At 39.7% G+C, this 17,802-nt stretch overlaps 2 protein-coding genes across 2 annotated transcripts; both read right to left on the bottom strand.

The window, feature by feature from the left end:
* Nucleotides 1-11,119: 11,119 nt before the first annotated feature.
* LOC4334540 (transcription factor bHLH106) lies at nt 11,120-13,050 on the bottom strand. Its single transcript, XM_015773660.3, has 2 exons — nt 12,548-13,050; nt 11,120-12,014 (listed from the first exon to the last, which is right to left on the bottom strand). The coding sequence occupies exons 1-2, from the start codon at nt 12,839-12,841 to the stop codon at nt 11,502-11,504; spliced, it is 807 nt and encodes a 268-aa protein (XP_015629146.1). The 5' UTR covers nt 12,842-13,050; the 3' UTR covers nt 11,120-11,501.
* A 2,121-nt stretch (nt 13,051-15,171) lies between these two features.
* LOC4334539 (AP-1 complex subunit sigma-1) lies at nt 15,172-17,633 on the bottom strand. The gene is made up of 7 exons (XM_015774588.3): nt 17,412-17,633; nt 16,806-16,892; nt 16,604-16,695; nt 16,336-16,444; nt 16,187-16,222; nt 15,999-16,085; nt 15,172-15,544 (listed from the first exon to the last, which is right to left on the bottom strand). Exons 1-7 carry the CDS (start codon nt 17,412-17,414, stop codon nt 15,473-15,475), a joined length of 486 nt encoding a protein of 161 aa, XP_015630074.1. The 5' UTR covers nt 17,415-17,633; the 3' UTR covers nt 15,172-15,472.
* Nucleotides 17,634-17,802: the final 169 nt, after the last annotated feature.

Below are 17,802 nucleotides of genomic sequence, written 5' to 3'. Positions count from 1 at the left end.
CTTTTAACATTGGCTTTTATATTTAACTGCTGAAAACTAGATATAAAAATTTTATTGATATTTTTTTTGTTTCTTCGTTCATTTCTCCACGGCTTACATATAAGCTGTTAGTTCAAACAATGAGAGCCACGTCACTAGATTTTTCAGTTCATGCATGTAGCTATACGATTCTAAAAAAAAAAATACATGCTACTCAACACCATAGTGAGATATAGATTTATCAATGGTTTAGGTTTTATCTCTTCCAAAACGTAAAAGTAGTAGGACGGCATATATATATATGAACAATGGCACCATGATGGATATATACCCATTAAACCTTTTTGAACTGAAGAAAGGAGTAGTACTTGTCTACCACGCTCTGTTTCGTGCATCGTGTTATCCAGCAAAAGTAGCTGTAGATCAGTACATCATCTTGCCGGGAAAAGTGACTTTTTATTTTTATTTTTGCAACAAGCGTGTTTTTTTTTACCACTGACAACAATGGTACTCTCTCCTACAGTACTAGGGAGAATGTCTGTCTCTTCTTTTGAGCATGGCGAGATCGAATGAATGTGATCAGTGATGAGAGCCACATACACAAACACACATGCTGCTGATGAAGTGATCGATGAGCAGCTAAGCACACACGATCCAAGGACAGATCAGCAGCTTTATCATAATGGTAGCAGCTCTGGACATTCATACTCCAAAAATCCCTTTCCCTTTTCCCCTGTCTTTTTGCTGCAGGCCGGCCAGCATATGAATGATCAGGAGAGGCAAGGAGACATGGCAAAGCATTGGCAGCAGTAGACTCTCTGGAGATCTCTCCTCCTTGCTAGTACTTGTGTAGTACTCCCTCTGTTTCATAATAGTTATCGTTCTAGATTGTTAAGGATAGATTAAAATTTAATTTAAAAATTATAATACCTCTTATTGAATAATGCATGATGGAAAGTGGAATGGTTATTGTGGACAAAGTGAGAACTTTTGGATAGAAAGTGATTGATGTGATAACTAGCATTTTACAATGACAAGTATTTTGAGATGAAATTTGAATCCTAAAGAGACGAGTATTTTGGGACGAATGCATTGGTAGTACTCCCTCGGTCCCTCCATCCCATAATATAAGGGATAATGGGTGGATATGATCACACATTCCAGTACAATTAATCTGGGCAAATGATCTGTCCAAATTTATCACATCCACCTATTATCTTTTATATTATAGAACGGAGGGAGTAGCATTCTGCGAAGACGACCCATGCACATATTGCTCACCTTTTGCCCAAACACACATGACACAAACACACATGCCGTCCATGAGAAATTGAGAATGATCGTCGTCGTCTTCCTCGGTTGGGTCGCAGTGGTAAGTGCTAATCATGGGCTCTCGAGCGCGCATGTCAAAAGCGAACCTCTCCCATCCTCATTGCCTCCAGCATCTCGATCACCTCGCTTTTCCCTGTTTCATCTCCAATGAGTAATTTTGCAGCACTGCATTCTGGCTGCCGCCGCCGACCTAGATGCCATTCTTAATTTACTGTTAATTTCAGTTTTCTTTCAGAGAATGTTTTTGTATCGAATGAAATGCGTCACATTTTTTAATTACCTAATTAAAGCCGCATTTGAGATAGATTAACAACCTGATTATTAACGCAGATTATTTACTGCGTTATAGAGATAAATTAAATATTTTATGATGAATACTCCCTCCGTTTCGAAATGTTTGACACCGTTGACTTTTTAGCACATGTTTGACCGTTCGTCTTATTCAAAAACTTTTATGAAATATGTAAAATTATATGTCTACATAAAAATATATTTAACAATGAATCAAATGATAGGAAAAGATGTAATAATTACTTAAATTTTTTAAATAAGACGAACGGTCAAACATGTTTAAAAAAGTCAACGGCGTCAAACATTTTGAAACGGAGGGAGTAGTAGTATAGTCCAGGCATAAAATCTATGAATATACAGTGCACCACATGCGCCATATGTATACAAATGTATTTGTGCAATTAAAATTTAAAATTCATATATAAATATAATATAATGGTTGCATGTGAGGTTTGACCTGCGCACTGCGATTATCGCAGAAGTTAAGGGAGAAAGGCTACCGCTTTTCCAAGAAAGAGTGCAAAGTGCAAAGCCATATGCAATACAAACTCTGCAGGATATAACTAGCTAGCTTAGATCATGAGAGAACACATATGGATATATAGCTCATGAATTGGAGACCAGCCGGATCAAAAAGAGAAGATAAGGCAAAAGGAATGGAAGGGCCGGCCGGGGGCCATTAGAAAGAAAGAAAGAAAGAGAGAAACAAAGGTTAAGATAGGTGTTGGTGTAGAAAGTGGTTAATTGGATGGGCATGCAGTGATTACCAGCACTGATAATTAGAGAGAGAATATTAGGGATACAGAGAGAGACATGACGGCATGAGCGTCACGTGTGTGTGGCCGATGGATGAGAGAGAGAGAGAGGAAGAAGAAAGGGACATGGAGTGATGAAGAGAGAGCGTTGCGTTGGCTGGGAGAGAAGGGAAAGAGAGGCAAAGGGAATGATGATTGCCCATCGCTCTCCTCGCTGACACAACTCGCAGCACGCGTGCCCCGGATCCTCTACGACCATCCATCCATACATACCGCCCTGCGTCGGCCTACATCTCTGATCTCTTCCTAGTGTAGTATCAGTACTTCCAGCGTTTGTAGAACCGTGTGGTTATCACGATTATCACATAACCATAGCAATTCTTATGGTAACCATACAGTTTTCACGGTAACCGTGCTGCTTCTGCGTTAACCTCATCCAAAACAGGTTAATGAACGCTGGTACTATTTACTACTACCTGCTTCTGCAGTAGTAGTATTTTTTTTTATAGAGACACGTATGACAAAATTATATTTAGACTAAGTATGTACAGGTCCACATATCTTGTATCTTTATGTGTGTTTTGAGCAGTAGAAGCAGATCAATTAATCGTACGTAAGTCCCCGTGGGGAGATCGAAGAAGAAGAAGCATGCACGCATGATAGTACGTACTAGTAGATGCATGCGCGTGCACATTCATATACGTACCACGTACGGTTAATTCAGGCTTAGTCACAAAGGGACATCCAGAAATGGACATGCCTGTACCCTATATATATATGTGGATGATCAGGTCCGTGAGAGAATTAATGCATGTGACGGACCTCCGCCGATCGATCACTGTGCACGCGTGCCGCCACCATTCCATGCACCGTCGGGCACACACATGAAATGAAGGCTCGCGCGCGCGCGTGCGTCACGCACTTATAGGGATCGCCAAACCGCAAAGACGACGATATGCAGCCATACGAGAGCAAGTATAATAGCAGACTATTAGCCAGCTGTAAACATATTTATTGAGATAAAAGATGAGAGGAAAGAGCCACGGGCTACATATCTGTAGCCAGCTGTAGCGCGAACTGCAAAACGCAATGTGTGTATAGGATAGGTGGACCATATATTAATATAGTATGGTAATTAAGCACCTATTGTATGAATTAGCTACACCGGTGGAGAAACCATCTTTGGTCGGTCGACCAAATTCCACAATAGTCCCAGTTTTATTAAAAACGATTTTTAGTCCCGGTTAAAAAAATTTTGATCCAACGGGGACTAAAGATGATTTTTAGTCCCGGTTCATCCTCTGTCATAAGCATGTCAGAGGGCCGAGGATCTTTAGACTACCAACCGGGACTAAAGATTACCAACCAACCGGGAGTAAAGATCATTTAGATCTTTAGTCCCGGTTGGTAATATCAACCGGGACTAAAATTCAATATAGTATATAATCCCTAGTCCTTATCCTCTCCTCCACAATCACAACCACTTCCTCACCCACAGATCGATCCTCCTCTCTTCTCCCCCCGTCCCCTTTCCTCCCCTTCCTTCCCCTTCCCTTCCTCCTCCCTCCCCTGGAGACGGATGAGGCCACTCCTCCTTCCTTCCCCTTCCTCCTCCCTCCCCTGGAGACGGATGAGGCCGCTGTTGAGGCCACGCCACGCGGACGCGGTGGACGGACGGACGCGCAGGTGTGCGGCGCAGATGGCCGTCTTTTTTTTTTTTTGATATTTTGTGATTCACTGAGATGTAATTTTGTGATTCATTGTATGGATTTGAGATGTATAATCTGTGATGTATTTGATTTGTGTGTAAATTTTTTAGGATTTGTGATGTTTTAGATTTGTGTGTATAAGTAAGTACAAGATTTGTGATGTGGATTTGGGATTTGTGATGTGGATTTGAGATGTTACTTTATTTGAGATTTGGGGTTTGATTTGGGATGTGCATGCCATCCGATTCGGGAGAAAATAAAAAAGTAACAAAAAAAAGGACTATCTGGGATTGTCCCTATCCTCTCTTTAGTCTAGGTTGGTGTTACCAACCGGGACTAAAGATCCCTCTCTTTAGTCCCGGTTGGTGTTATCAACCGGGACTAAAGATAGATCTTTACTCCCGGTTATTTCGCCCGGGACTAAAGATAGCGATCTTTGGTCCCGGATTCGTAGTCTCGGTTAGGAAACCGGGACTATAGGGGGGTTATAAACCGGGAGTAAAGACAGTTTCTCCACCAGTGCTATTAGATTGGCTATAGATGAATTAGAGCTATTAGTGGGCTATACTATTAAACTTGCTCTACTAGTGTTCTTCTCTTAGTTTTTCCAACTCACCTCTCTCGATCATTTTCCACGCGCATGTTTTTCAATCTACTAAACAATGTGTTTTTAATTTATAAAAAAAATATACGAAAGTTGTTTAAAAACATATTAATCTATTTTTTTAAAAATATTAGTTATTACTTAATTAATCATGCAATAATACATGCTATGTTTTGCGATGATATATACCCCGTATATTAGCCATAGTACACACTATACTCCTAAGCTTATAGCTTAGAGAGATAGATAGATAGATAGATAGAGAGAGAGAGAGAGAAGCGATACCTCCATCGATGGAGGTTGCAAACTTGCATGCATGGTCCCCGGAGGAGACGAGACGATGGCGATACCTATGGCTAAGGTTGATAGATAGGCAGGGCTCCGGGTAGAACGTGGTGTGGTGGTGATGGTATGCAGGGATGATACATACACCCACCCCGTAGTATGTACTTGCTGTATTCTAGATACTTGTTTCAATACATTGATCCCCACGCATGCACGCTTCTTTTGTCCTTCCTACACACAGTACTATCCCCACCTCCAATACACCGACCCACCCCAAGTGTAGCCAACGCATGCACCTACTACCATCCAGCCCCAATTAATTGTATTTTGGGTTGTCTATTTGTCAATTTCTTCGCCAGTACTAAGGTTGTGTTCTTTCGGGGGTTGTGAAATCCTTACTCTCCGTACGTAAAACGGAACGATAGATTAATATATGATTGATTAAGTATTAATTAGCTATAATAAACTTGAAAATGGATTAATATAATTTTTTGAAACAACTTTTCTATAGAAAATTTTTACAAAACACATACCGTTTAACAGTTTAAAAAATGTACGCGCAAAAAAATAAGAAAGATGAGTTGAGAACTCTTGGGAAACAACACAGCCTGACTCGATAAAGATCCAATTACTTACTCATGCTAATGTTTTGGAAGTATGTAAACAACGCTATATAGCTTTCTAGCTTAAAAACTTTTAAATGTAACTATAAATTGAATTATAATTATATTGTAATATAACTTGCCTATATGGTATATTTATACATAACACATGGCTGTCACCCTAGCTAGCGTGCGTCCGAATATTTTTCTTTTCCTCGCTAGCTAGCATGAATCTTAAAAGCACATTTAATGGTCTAGAATTCGAAAGTTTCGAGAGGAAAAAAATCTATTGAACTTTTTTTTAGTAATCCCAATGTTTTTTCTTCTTCTTAGGAGACAAACAATGTTCAAATATAAGCTTTGGACTTAGTTTCTTGTTTATTCTTACTGATATAGATAACAAATTCAGTGATCTATATAAGCATAAAATGTATATGGATTTGTTAATTGAGAAAAAAGCAAAATAAAAGTTGCAACTGGAGTTCATCTTTTTTATAGTATTACGTAAGATCAGTGTACAGCTTGCGTCTAAGTCAATTTAGGCTGCGTTCGGGAGGCCCTCCCGACACGGAAAACAAAGCACACGATTATAGTGAGATTAATTAAGTATTAGCGAGCAAAACGTGAAAAATGGATGAATATAGTTTTTTAAGCAACTTTCATTTATAAAACTTTTGCAAAAAAAATACACCATTTAGTAGTTTGAAATGCATGCGCGCGGAAAACGAGAAGAGTGAATTGCGAAAGAGGGGAAAAGAACACAGCCTTAGGGGTGTTTAGATCCACGGGAGTAAAGTTTTGGCGTGTCACATCAGGTATTATATAGGGTGTTACATAGGATGTTCGGACACTAATAAAAAAACTAATAACAGAATCCGTCAGTAAAACGCGAGACGAATTTATTAAGCCTAATTAATCCGTCATTAGCAAATGTTTACTGTAGCACCACATTGTCAAATCATAGAGCAATTAGGCTTAAAAGATTCGTCTCATAAATTAGTCGCAATCTGTGCCGTTAATTATTTTTTTAGCCTATATTTAATCCTTCATACAGATGTTCAAACATTTGATATTACAGGGTGAAAAAATTTAGATAGGATCTAAACATGGCCTTAGTCTACAGCTTGTAAAAGTACGTGCACAGCTAACTGATAGTTAAGAAAAAAACCTGGCAACTGTTAATTAAATAACGAAGCTGAAATTAATTAAGGGGCATAATTTAACTCTGTAGTTAATTACCTGCTAACTTGTTTAACTTCTGCTCATTCACAAGAGGATATATACAGTATGCAATACTGTAGAGTACGGAGTACTCATTAATTAGCCGCGCTGAACTGAAGTCGGTGCAAAACCCCTTTGCTTTAATTTGGGTGAACTAGTTTTGATTGATAACAATCACTGTCGTTTTATGCGTGGTGTGGGCATGATCACAAGGAATTTAATTTGCTTCTTTCTCTTCTATATAAATACGTTTGCACAATATTTGATTGCGAAGAGATCTAAATTAATAATCCAAGAGAACATGCAGACGTATACATGACTGGACTTTTACGGTGACTACAACTTAGAACACGATACGCTGAAAATGATCAGCACAATAGCAGGATTCGATTCTAGGTTGCTTCATATATATGCATGTCACATCAATACAGATTGGATATTTTCAAAGTGCATTGAACAGTAGCACACACGTCTTAATTAATATCAGTAAGATATGGAGTATATACGAACAGTACTGTAACACTAGTGTATCTTGATCTCTTTCGGTCTTTGCGTATCTAAAATGGTCATCAACATCTGTTAACGCCGATCGAATTGGACAGCAACCAGGCCAACATGGATGCAATCGAGTAGTTTAAACGAAATGATTCTTTATATATATATGTTGTTGTTCGATATGTTATCTTTTGTTATACTCCATATGCATGTACAATATATATAATGGTTTGTTTGATAGAGCTCCACTGATTTTTGAAAATCTGTCAGATTTCTTAATTAGAAAAAAACATGGGAGCATGATTTTTTTTTTGATTTCATGTTGTTTGAATCTGCCCATATATGCAGATCGTGCGGAGCTAGCTAGGCATATGGCATATTTAGGGCTTGATTGGAGCCCTATACGTGGCTCAAAAGCTCCATTTAAATCCTTTACAAAGTGCATAAAATTTTAAAAATATATAACGTCTAATTAAAATTGACTAATATAATTCAGCGAAGGATTGGCCATTTTCTGGTTCCGCCTCTCGTCATAAGCATTTATACGATACTCCTACTTACATTCACTGCCTCCAATAAGCCAATACTTACTCTGTTTTAAAATGTAAAGATATTTTAGTTTGTTCTGAACTGAATCAAAATTTTCTTTAAATTTAATCAGGTTTATATATATATATATATATAAAAGCTTTGAAGCATTGCATACGAGGTCGGATCAAATCACCAAAACTTCAGCCATGCGGAGCCCCACTGACAGATCGGCACACATATTACTACCTCCGTTCTAAAATAAGTGCAGCCACAAGTTTCCGCGTCCAACTTTAATCATCCGTCTTATTTGAATTTTTTTATAATTAACATTTTTGTTGTTATAAGATGATAAAACATAAATAATATTTTACTCATGACTTATGTTTTTATTTTTTTTAAAATTTTTTCAAATAAGACGAACAGTCAAAGTTAGACACGGAAAATCATGGCTACACTTATTTTGGGACGAAGGGAGCACCGTCGATTTTTTTCCCCTGTTACCTCGACGTAGGAACATGTGCCTCCTGTTGCTCGTCTGAAAAAAGATTGGAACAAACAACGTAGTACTGTGCATAGCCACAGGGGCAGCCTTTCTTGCAATTCTTGTGAGTTTCTGTCCTCCCAAAGGACTTCTAATCATGGTGTATAATGATTAATTAATATACTGACCAGTTTGCAAAATTCAGAAATGTACTAGTATATTGTTTACTGCAAACCACGATATCCGTACATGTACTGAACTGCTGATGATGGTGAAGATCAGGCTTTGCAGTTGGGGTCAAGTTGATTTTGCATGCATATAGGACAATTTATACTGACATTCTGATGCATGTAGCACTAACTTAAAATGTGTGCATGACGAGCGCGATACAGCCGATACTTACTGTTCGCCAATTTTCACATGTTTTTGGAAAGAACACATCGCGCATGAAATTATTCCTTTACATTTGAGGTACAATATGTAAGTATATACTCATTAATTTTTTTACAATACCAAATTAATTAAGGATTTACCCTTGCATGCACGCAGGCAATATTCAGCTTCTAATTAGCTGATCAGAAACATGCATATGCAATGGTGTATATAGTATTTGGACAAGTGCTGTTCTGTCTAGTTTTTCTTCCATCCTTGTTTAATCATCACCTAAGGAAAAGCGCAGAAACCGAGGATAACACAATTTTCATCATTCTAAAATTAATCCTCATTGGTTAAGGTGCTACTTCGCTTCATGTCCCATGGATTTGCATCATGTTTTAAAGATTACATGGAGTTTTGTATCGATAGAAGTTAATCTTAGTTGGTTGCATGCAACACATTCAATGACGCTCATTTACTGTTTGCACAAATAAACGAAGAGACACTTGTTATAGAATGATCGATCATTCACTACAAGATAATTGAGCTATTGCCACCAAATTATTACAATAAAAAATAATTCGTAGCAATATATTATACTATTGCAATGATAATTTTTCTGTGGCAAATAATTATTTTTTATTGCAATGATCTACAATCGTTGTTTCATTTAGTACTTTTGTTGCAATAGAAAATGAGATATCGCCACAAAAAATCGTACTGTTGCAAAAAAACATGTTCTATCGCCACAATTTTAATTTTTATGGCAATTTATATAGTACATGGTATTTTTCACTATTTTTTTGTTGCCACGATCAACAAATTCGTTGCAACAAAAAAATTGTCGTCTCATAATTTAACTTAATTTTTTCATATGGACACAGATTGAGACAAATTTTATATGGAAATTATAGCTCTCGACGAGATCTACAATTTTATAGGTGATAACTTTTTTATTTGAAATCTTTTAGATATTCAAATCTATGATTCAAATCTCAGTTAGCTAGGCTCAAATGGAACGATATACATTTTCCAACAGAATTGATGCGTAGGTGAGTTGGTAAAGGAGAGCACACGTGAAGGATAGGTCTTGGGTTCGAATCCTAGCCAAGACACAAAATCAAAAAAAATAAGTAGATAAATAGATAGGATGATAGATTAATATTTGAACTTTTAATTTGGTACGTAAAACTAATGCCACATATGGAGTGGTGGCAATAAATTTTGTTGCAACGATGTGAAGTGTTGCAATATGACTTTTTGCCACATCCATTCCGTGGCAACATCTAAATTTATTACCACAAAATAAAAATCGTTGTAATAACCTATTACCACGCTGTTTATTACCACGGCTAGCAACGATTTTACAATTGTGGCAACATGTATCTATTGCCATAATTTTAGTATTGATGCCACAATTTTTTTCGTGGCAACAAATGATTTTTCTAGTAATGATTTCGGGAAGACCTCAAAAATGATGATCAGACTGAGATGGAGGGAGTATAATCAATACTGATATCCATAGTACTCATACCAAAAACATGCACCACCACACAAGAAAAATGTGCACCAATAATTTTCAGAGGCCATCATCAATCAGTTGGGATTAATTTAGACATGCAAGTCAATGTATTATCAGTAAACCAACAAACCATAAATTAAATGAACATATGCATATCATGTGACCTGCATGCATATGTCAAGCCAAGCTACCAATACACAATGCATGCCATATAGCAAGCCACAGCAACAAGCTAGTGTGGGCAAAAATCACAGCACAGCAATGCTAGCTCTCATGAAGTTACAAGTTACATAGGTGCACAGTCACACAGTCTCCTTTTGTCCCCAGCAACTGCAATCCTGGCTTTTGCCACAGTGAGAGGCAAGAGCACAGCACACAGTACCCACCCTGACATGGAGATATCTCCTCTCCTTCTTCCTCCACACCCCCAGCCTCCCTCTCAAAAAGATAAGAGATGAGCAAGATTACAAAAGGAAAAACCAGCAAGAAACAAAAGCTCATCACCTTCCTTCCTTTCTTCAGACAGCCACAGTAGCATCAGCAGCACACACTACTACACTAGCATAGCACTGCCTCCATGCATGCATGCATGCACTCATGTGTCATGAGAGCTCACTGCATGCCACTCTGTGGCACTGCACCCCACAAGCAAGCTAAGCAATGATTGGTTGGTCCCTCTCTCTCTCTCTCTCTCTCTCTCTCTCTCTCTCTCTCTTCTCTACATTCAAAGTTTCAAAGAGACATGCTGCCTAGATCATTCAAGCTAGCCAAGCTGACCCCAAACATTCACAGGACAGGGAGCTACAATGTACATGCAGCAATGCAGGCATTGACAAACATCTTTGTCTGTTGTATCATGGACTTGTCATGCATGCATGTCAACAATGACCTGATTGATGTATGTATATATCATATCATAAATGGAATGCAACAGATGTTGTTTTTAAGCCTGTGATCATTGCCATATATATATATATTTGACTACCAATATTTGATACATTTATATTGTGCTTAATTAGTTGGGTAAGTCTGCAAACCTTGCATATATTGGGGATGCTGACATTGTTATTCAGTGGCTGGGTTTGCATTGGCTTTGGAACAGCTTTTGGTGAAAGCTCAAGCAAACCCTAATGGTAATATATATCCTACTTAATCATATATGGCATATCAATTGGCAATATTGGTATCACCATGAAGAGCCATATATATATGGAGATGGCAACTAATTAGCACACAAAAACTAAGTAAAACATGGCAAGCAAAATACGTAGTATAGTATACCAAGCAAACTGATAGCTATGTTGAGCTATGGCCGCCGGCTAGGCTGCAGCTTGCATGTTCATGTCGGAGACGACGCGCCTCCTCTTCGGCCGGTCGCCGGCGGCGGCGCCCGGCCGCTCCACAAGAGCCCTCAGGGCTTCCTTTAGGAAGTCGCCGCCGTCGTTGGAGACGGCCGAGTAACCGGCGCGGTCGTCGTCGCCGTCGCCGCCCTCGCCGGCGCCGCCGGCGTCGCGCGCCAGGACGAGCACGTTGCGGACGCGGCCGCCGAGGGTGGCCATCTCGGCGCGGAGCGTGCGGAGGCGGAGCGCGCGCAGCGTCTCGATGAGCTCCGGGAGGAGGTCGCAGCGGTCGTCGCAGCAGACGGAGGCCTCGAACACCGCCGCCGCGCCGCCGGCGCCGCCGACGCCGCCGCCGCCCGACGCGAGCACCACGATCTCGTCGTGCTCCGTCGGGAACAGGTGCGCCGGCGCCGCCTCGCCGATGCCGGCCATCCGCTGCTTCAGGTCGCGCACCCTCTCCACCGCCTTCGCCAGCAGCGACGCCTTGTCTATCTGCACATCACATCATCTAAACTCCATCAAGAAGCCATATATTTTTCAGACCTCATCAAGCTCAAATCTCAAAACACAATCAAACCCTATACCCAGTTAGGGTCTAATCATACATAAAGACGATTGAATTAACAAAAAATTATGTGAATGATTAGTACTAGAATTCTAGAAAACATGGTACTAGGCACAAAAGAAGAATGCATGGGGACACAATAGCCACAAATCATGAGAAGAACAAGATAAACAAGAAGCCCTAATCTATGGTAGTAGTAGCTAGTGTCATGCACTCATGCATGCTATACTCAGCTTTAATCACAACGATTAGCTGCGTGCTGGCTCTACGCATATGCATGCTTAGCATCTAGCTACCGGAAGAAGCTAGATGCCAATCTGCCAATCCAATTCAAATGGTATTCAATTATTCTTGAACCACGCAGTTCCTTTGTTTTGAATTGATCTAAAATTTGGTAGAAGAGTATCAGTTTTTGCAGAAAATTCAGGGGAAAATAGTTGGTGGTATATGCGTGTATTGCCTTGGGGTCGCATGCGAGGACGGCGCGGAGGCGGTCGAGGTGCGACTTGATCCGCTCGCGGCGGCGCTTCTCGGCCTCGCGGTGGTTGCGCGACGCCGCCAGCGCGCGGTCCTGCGCCGCCGCCGCCGCCGCCGCCGCCTCTTCCTCCGCCGACGCGGCGACATCCACGACCCCCGCCGCCGCCGGCCAGATCCCCGAGTCCATGAAGAAGGGCGGCAGCATCATCGGCACCACCGCCTCCCCTTGCATCCTCCCCGCCGCCGCCGCCGCCGCCGCCACCTCCACCGGAAACATGCACACCACACACTACTGCACGCACTCGATCTCACGTGTAGCTCGATCGATCGATCGATCGCTGGCTAGCTGCCGCTGCAGCTGCTGGGAGAGGAAGCTTGAAGCTAGTTGGTGATCGTAGCTAGGGCACAAGAGATCGAGCAGGAGATCGATCGATCAACGGCGAGGAGGAGGAAGGCGAGGGCGAGATGAGGTTTGTGGGGGGAAGAAGAGAATGGCGGAGGAGGCGAATAAATAACCAATGCGAGATGAGAGAGAGAGAGAGAGAAAGAGAATGTGAGATGAGAGAGAAAGTGGGAGTGTGGCTGGGTGGTGGGGCCCACGTGTTGACTCGTCATCGAGAGGAGAGAGAGAGAACGAGTCCTCTGTGGTAGGGGAAGTGTGTGTGAGAGGGAGAGTGGGGGTCGTCCGATGCGGGGCGGATGGACGGCTGGGATAGTGCCGACCTGCTGCACGGTCGCCATCGGAGGAGATAGTGTGGTGGCGGTGGCTGGATCGAGCTTTGCTTGACTCTCAGTGAAATCTCTTTGGGGAATGTTTGCTCGATCATGTGTTGCTGTGCTGATAGCTAGGCACCTCATTTTATTTTGGATAAAAACAAATTGCATCAGAAGTATGTGCAGCTACTCCAGCGATCGAGTCCTAAACGAGAATAAAAATATATATTTCAAGTTGTCTGATATTTCTTTTTTTAAAAAAAATCATACTCCCTCATTCCCTAAATGTTTGACGCTATTGACTTTTTTAAATATGTTTGACCGTTCGTCTTATTCAAAAACTTTTATGAAATGTGTAAAACTATATATATACATAAAAGTATATTTAACAATAAATCAAATGATAGGAAAAGAATTAATAATTACTTAAATTTTTTGAATAAGATGAACGGTCAAACATTTTTAAAAAAGTCAACAGCGTCAAACATTTTGTGATGAGGGAGTACCAGAAACCATGCAATAGAGAACTGAGATTTATTTTTTTTAAAAAAAAACATACTAGTATACTTATAGGGTAGGGTTTGCGTGCGTGCGTTCATAGGTGAGTGTGTGTTGTGAGTGTCTGCATTGTACTGTGTAATTTTTTTAAAAAAATATATCTCTTGAACATATACATGCACATCTTAATTATACAAGCACCCTATGAGAAACTAGACGGACATATCTTGATCGTTTAACGGAATAGCCAAATTAAGACAACACGATGTTAGCATGCCACCTACCACTATAACTAGCCTAAATAAAAACGTTTATGCTAAATCATAGAATCAAATCCGCTGAATATGTTTCATCGTAAGAAACCTAACCACATGAGCTTATCCTAGGGACCGTGATTTCAATCTCTCTTGGATAGTGGTTAGATATAAGAGCACAAAGCTGTCACAAAGATATTTTGGGATCAGCTCATGGATGTCAATTTGGTGAGAAAGATATCGAAGTGCTCACTTGGAGATTGCCTACAGCGACATGTAAAGAGTTGCCAGTGCTGCTGCATTTTTGGAAACGGAGGAATATATATGCCGGAAGATGAAAGAGGGCAATTGGGTGTCATTATCATGGAATCACTATTGCAATGCCCTAGAATTGTGAGAGACGTCCATGAGTTGGGTGCTTGGTTGACTACATGACCTATCATCTATTCATGCCGTTTTGGGTAAATAAGTAACAAAAACCTTATCTGCATAGTCTCTCCGTACCATAAAAAATAAATCTAAAATCGGATGTAACATATTCTAATAATACGAATCTGGGCATATATATGTCTAGATTCATAGTGCTAAGATGTGTCACATCCGATATTATGTTGGTTTTTTATGGGACGAAGGGAGTATATGGATATGATTCTATAAATTATAATTAAAAAAAGTAACAAAGACATGTACGGTAAACGGGTAATGAGCACTATAATTATACTAACATGTTGATAGGATAATCTATAATTTTTATTTAAAAAAAGTTGGACATTTTTACTGGCAACCATGTTACTCCATTCATTTCAGAATGTAAGATGTTTTGATTTTATCCTAAGTCAAATATCTTCCGATTTGACTAAATTTATTAAAAGGAAACATGCAACATGTTTAACACCAAATAAATATGTTATAAAAAATATGTTTAATGGTGAATTTAATAAAATTAATTTGGCATTGTAGATATTACTATATTTTTCTATAAATTTTGTTAAACTTAATTGTAGATAAAACTATATTTTTCTATAGGACAAAACCATGTTACATTCTAAAATGGACGGAGTTTTTCTTTTTTTATATATTTTCTGCTTCTTTGAACAAACTAAACCTATGAGTAAGCACAATAATACTTTACAATGAAGCGTATTAAGAATTCCTTAGCCAAATTATTTCAATAATATATAAGTTATTCCTTCTCACTATGATGAGGAGAACAAAATTAAGTATATACTCCAAAGAAAAAGAAGGGTAGAAAAAATTAGAAGAAAACAACACATAAAAGAAAAAGGAGGGTACAAATTTCTGCCGAAATGAAAACACAGAGCATTCAAAAAATATTTTTATGGCAAGTTTAATGTAAAAAAAAGTTCCTGTTGATTATAGTTAATATCATGCCCTGGGGTGAGAATGAGTAATCATCATTGTAGCAGGCACGATGCGCTGCTCTACTTGGTGGCCTGTGCAATTATGTTCCTCAATGAGCTTGCCTCTTCCTTTGCTGCTTCCACCAAGTTGTCCTGCAAACACACCAGTTTATATTCCACAATGTCATCATAGATCAGCCAAATGCTCACCATTGATCAGTAGTGCATTTCACATGAGCACATGACCATGCTTGTATATCACTTTTTGTTGTTACTCCTAGAAACTCAGATAAAAAGTTTCAGAAAGAAAAGGAATTCAGATAAGTTCAGTGGAACCAAAAGTTTCAGAAAGAAAAGGAATTCAGATAAGTTCAGTGGAACCAAAAGGACTATCACAAGGAATTCATTTCTTGTCAATTCATTAGGATGTGTATACAGTCTGTCAAGGTAGAATACTCTACATATTCCTCCTTTTTGTGTGTGTTTGTTCTCTAACTACTAGTCCCTGTTTGTGGAAGGTACCTATGGGAGTTGAATATCTGAATTGGTTCGTGTGAAATTCCTACATTTTGAATGTGGCCTATCTCCATTTCAATTGATACAATACCTGTGTAGTGATCAGGCGTAGTACTGCTTTCTTGTTCGATTCTTGAAGCTCACCGGCAATCAGAACCTCATCCAATATAAAGTATGCCTGTAAATATAGACAGAAGCACAGAAAAGACAGCAGGTTTAGCAATTTGACAGGCATGGTCAATAGATATAAGTAATCATTTGAACAAACGAAGTAGGTACCTTGTGGAAGTTGAATATCAGGTCAAGCTCGCAGACCTGCAACATGGCAAACACAGAAGAATGTAGAATAAGCAAAGAAGTTTCAGAATGCCTGGTAGCACAACAAATTGGGAGAATATCATGTTAAAGGTGTTTCTGTGTGAGCTTACATTGCCAAAATATCGGTCCAATATCTCAACAAAATGATGGATGATTTGAAGAGTCTCCAGTTCATTATCAGCAGCATCAATGCACATGCAGAAGTAAAGGCTTGCATACCTGCAGACGGTGCGAAACAGCTTGATGCAATCAGAAATATCAAAAATATTTCTTTACAGATGAACTGACATTTGCATGTGATTTAGCACTTTAGCTGCTAACAGTGCTCGCCAACAATCACATAATAACATTGCAGGTATAATCACAACTCGGGAGTACCTTTTGTATACAACTCTGTATCCGTGCCAATCGACAAAATTGCACATCTTTGGACCTCTTGTCAGGACGAGCGTACTTACTTCTTTGATAACCTTATCATCGAAAATAAATTATCTTGCTGATATTTTTACCCAGCGGAAAGAATGATGGATTAGGATTACAGTAAACATGTACTGATATGTGTTAACCTGTCATTTCTTACCTTGGATCTTTCCTTCTGAGGATATGGATTGTACCATTTGGTCAGCCTCACCTTCCCTTGTCTGCTGATGAGGAGCACAAAATGTATCTGACAACACAACAAATGGCGATGTCATATGGAATCCTCTTGTCTGCTCTCCAGCATCAAAAGAATCATCAAAAACTAATGCTGAACCAAAGTTCAATTCGAGGATCACACCACTACTAATGATGATATGGTGCACATCAAGACAAGCTAATGGTATGATAATGTTATCAAGGCAAGCTAATGGTATGGCCACGGATATATGATCCCAAGTTCCCAGCTGCATCCAACTGTACGGCATTTGTTTATGTAATCCCAAATCATGCAATCTGACGCACATTTGGGCGAAATTCTAGCCCTAGCCCAAATCAATCTAACTGTAATAATTCAGGAATGGGCTACGGATCATGAACGAGTGGACGAACTTCCCTCACATTAAATTGCCATCGAAAACTGTTGGGAAAAAAATTTCAGGAACAGAAGAAGGAAAAAAACAGAGAGAGACCATTGATATTCGAGAATAGAGACGAGAAGAATCAACCAAATGTAGGAGGGAAGAGAATCGGATCACGACCGGATTACCATGACGAGCGACGGCGGTGGCGCTGGTTAGCTCCGGTTTCGAAGGCTCGCCGGCGGTGGAGACGATCTCGGCCGAGAGGAGATTTTTTTTTCCCCTGAGAGAGAGAGATGCGTAGTAGAGGACAGAGGAGTTGAGGTCGGATGATACTAGTCATCGGGCCCCCGATTATTCTTTTGCATGGGTTGCCTTTTCTTTCTTCCGTGCATACGTGCATGCCGTGTAACCAATCCCTCTCTCTCGGTTTGTTCTCTATTCTCTTCTCATACATGCAACTATTTTCCTGGGTTCTCTCTTCTCTCTCTATCTCTAGTACTCTCAAGCTTTAAATATATATTTTTTAAAATAATTATCCAATCTTTAATTACATCATTATATTTATTATATAATTAA

Source organism: Oryza sativa, chromosome 3 (assembly GCF_034140825.1).
Source record: "Oryza sativa Japonica Group chromosome 3, ASM3414082v1".
Lineage (NCBI taxonomy): Eukaryota > Viridiplantae > Streptophyta > Magnoliopsida > Poales > Poaceae > Oryza > Oryza sativa.
Note: the sequence above shows the minus strand (reverse complement) of the source record. Positions and strands in the feature narration are given on the sequence as shown.

Coding starts and splice junctions, on each gene's coding strand:
- LOC4334540 (XM_015773660.3), bottom strand. CDS start 12,841: ATGTTTCCGGTGGAGGTGGCGGCGGCGGCGGCGGCGGCGGGGAGGATG. Junction 12,015..12,547: donor TCCTCGCATGCGACCCCAAG/GCAATACACGCA, acceptor TGTGATGTGCAG/ATAGACAAGGCGTCGCTGCT.
- LOC4334539 (XM_015774588.3), bottom strand. Junction 16,696..16,805: donor CTCAGAAGGAAAGATCCAAG/GTAAGAAATGAC, acceptor TTCGATGATAAG/GTTATCAAAGAAGTAAGTAC. Junction 15,545..15,998: donor TACGCCTGATCACTACACAG/GTATTGTATCAA, acceptor GTGTGTTTGCAG/GACAACTTGGTGGAAGCAGC.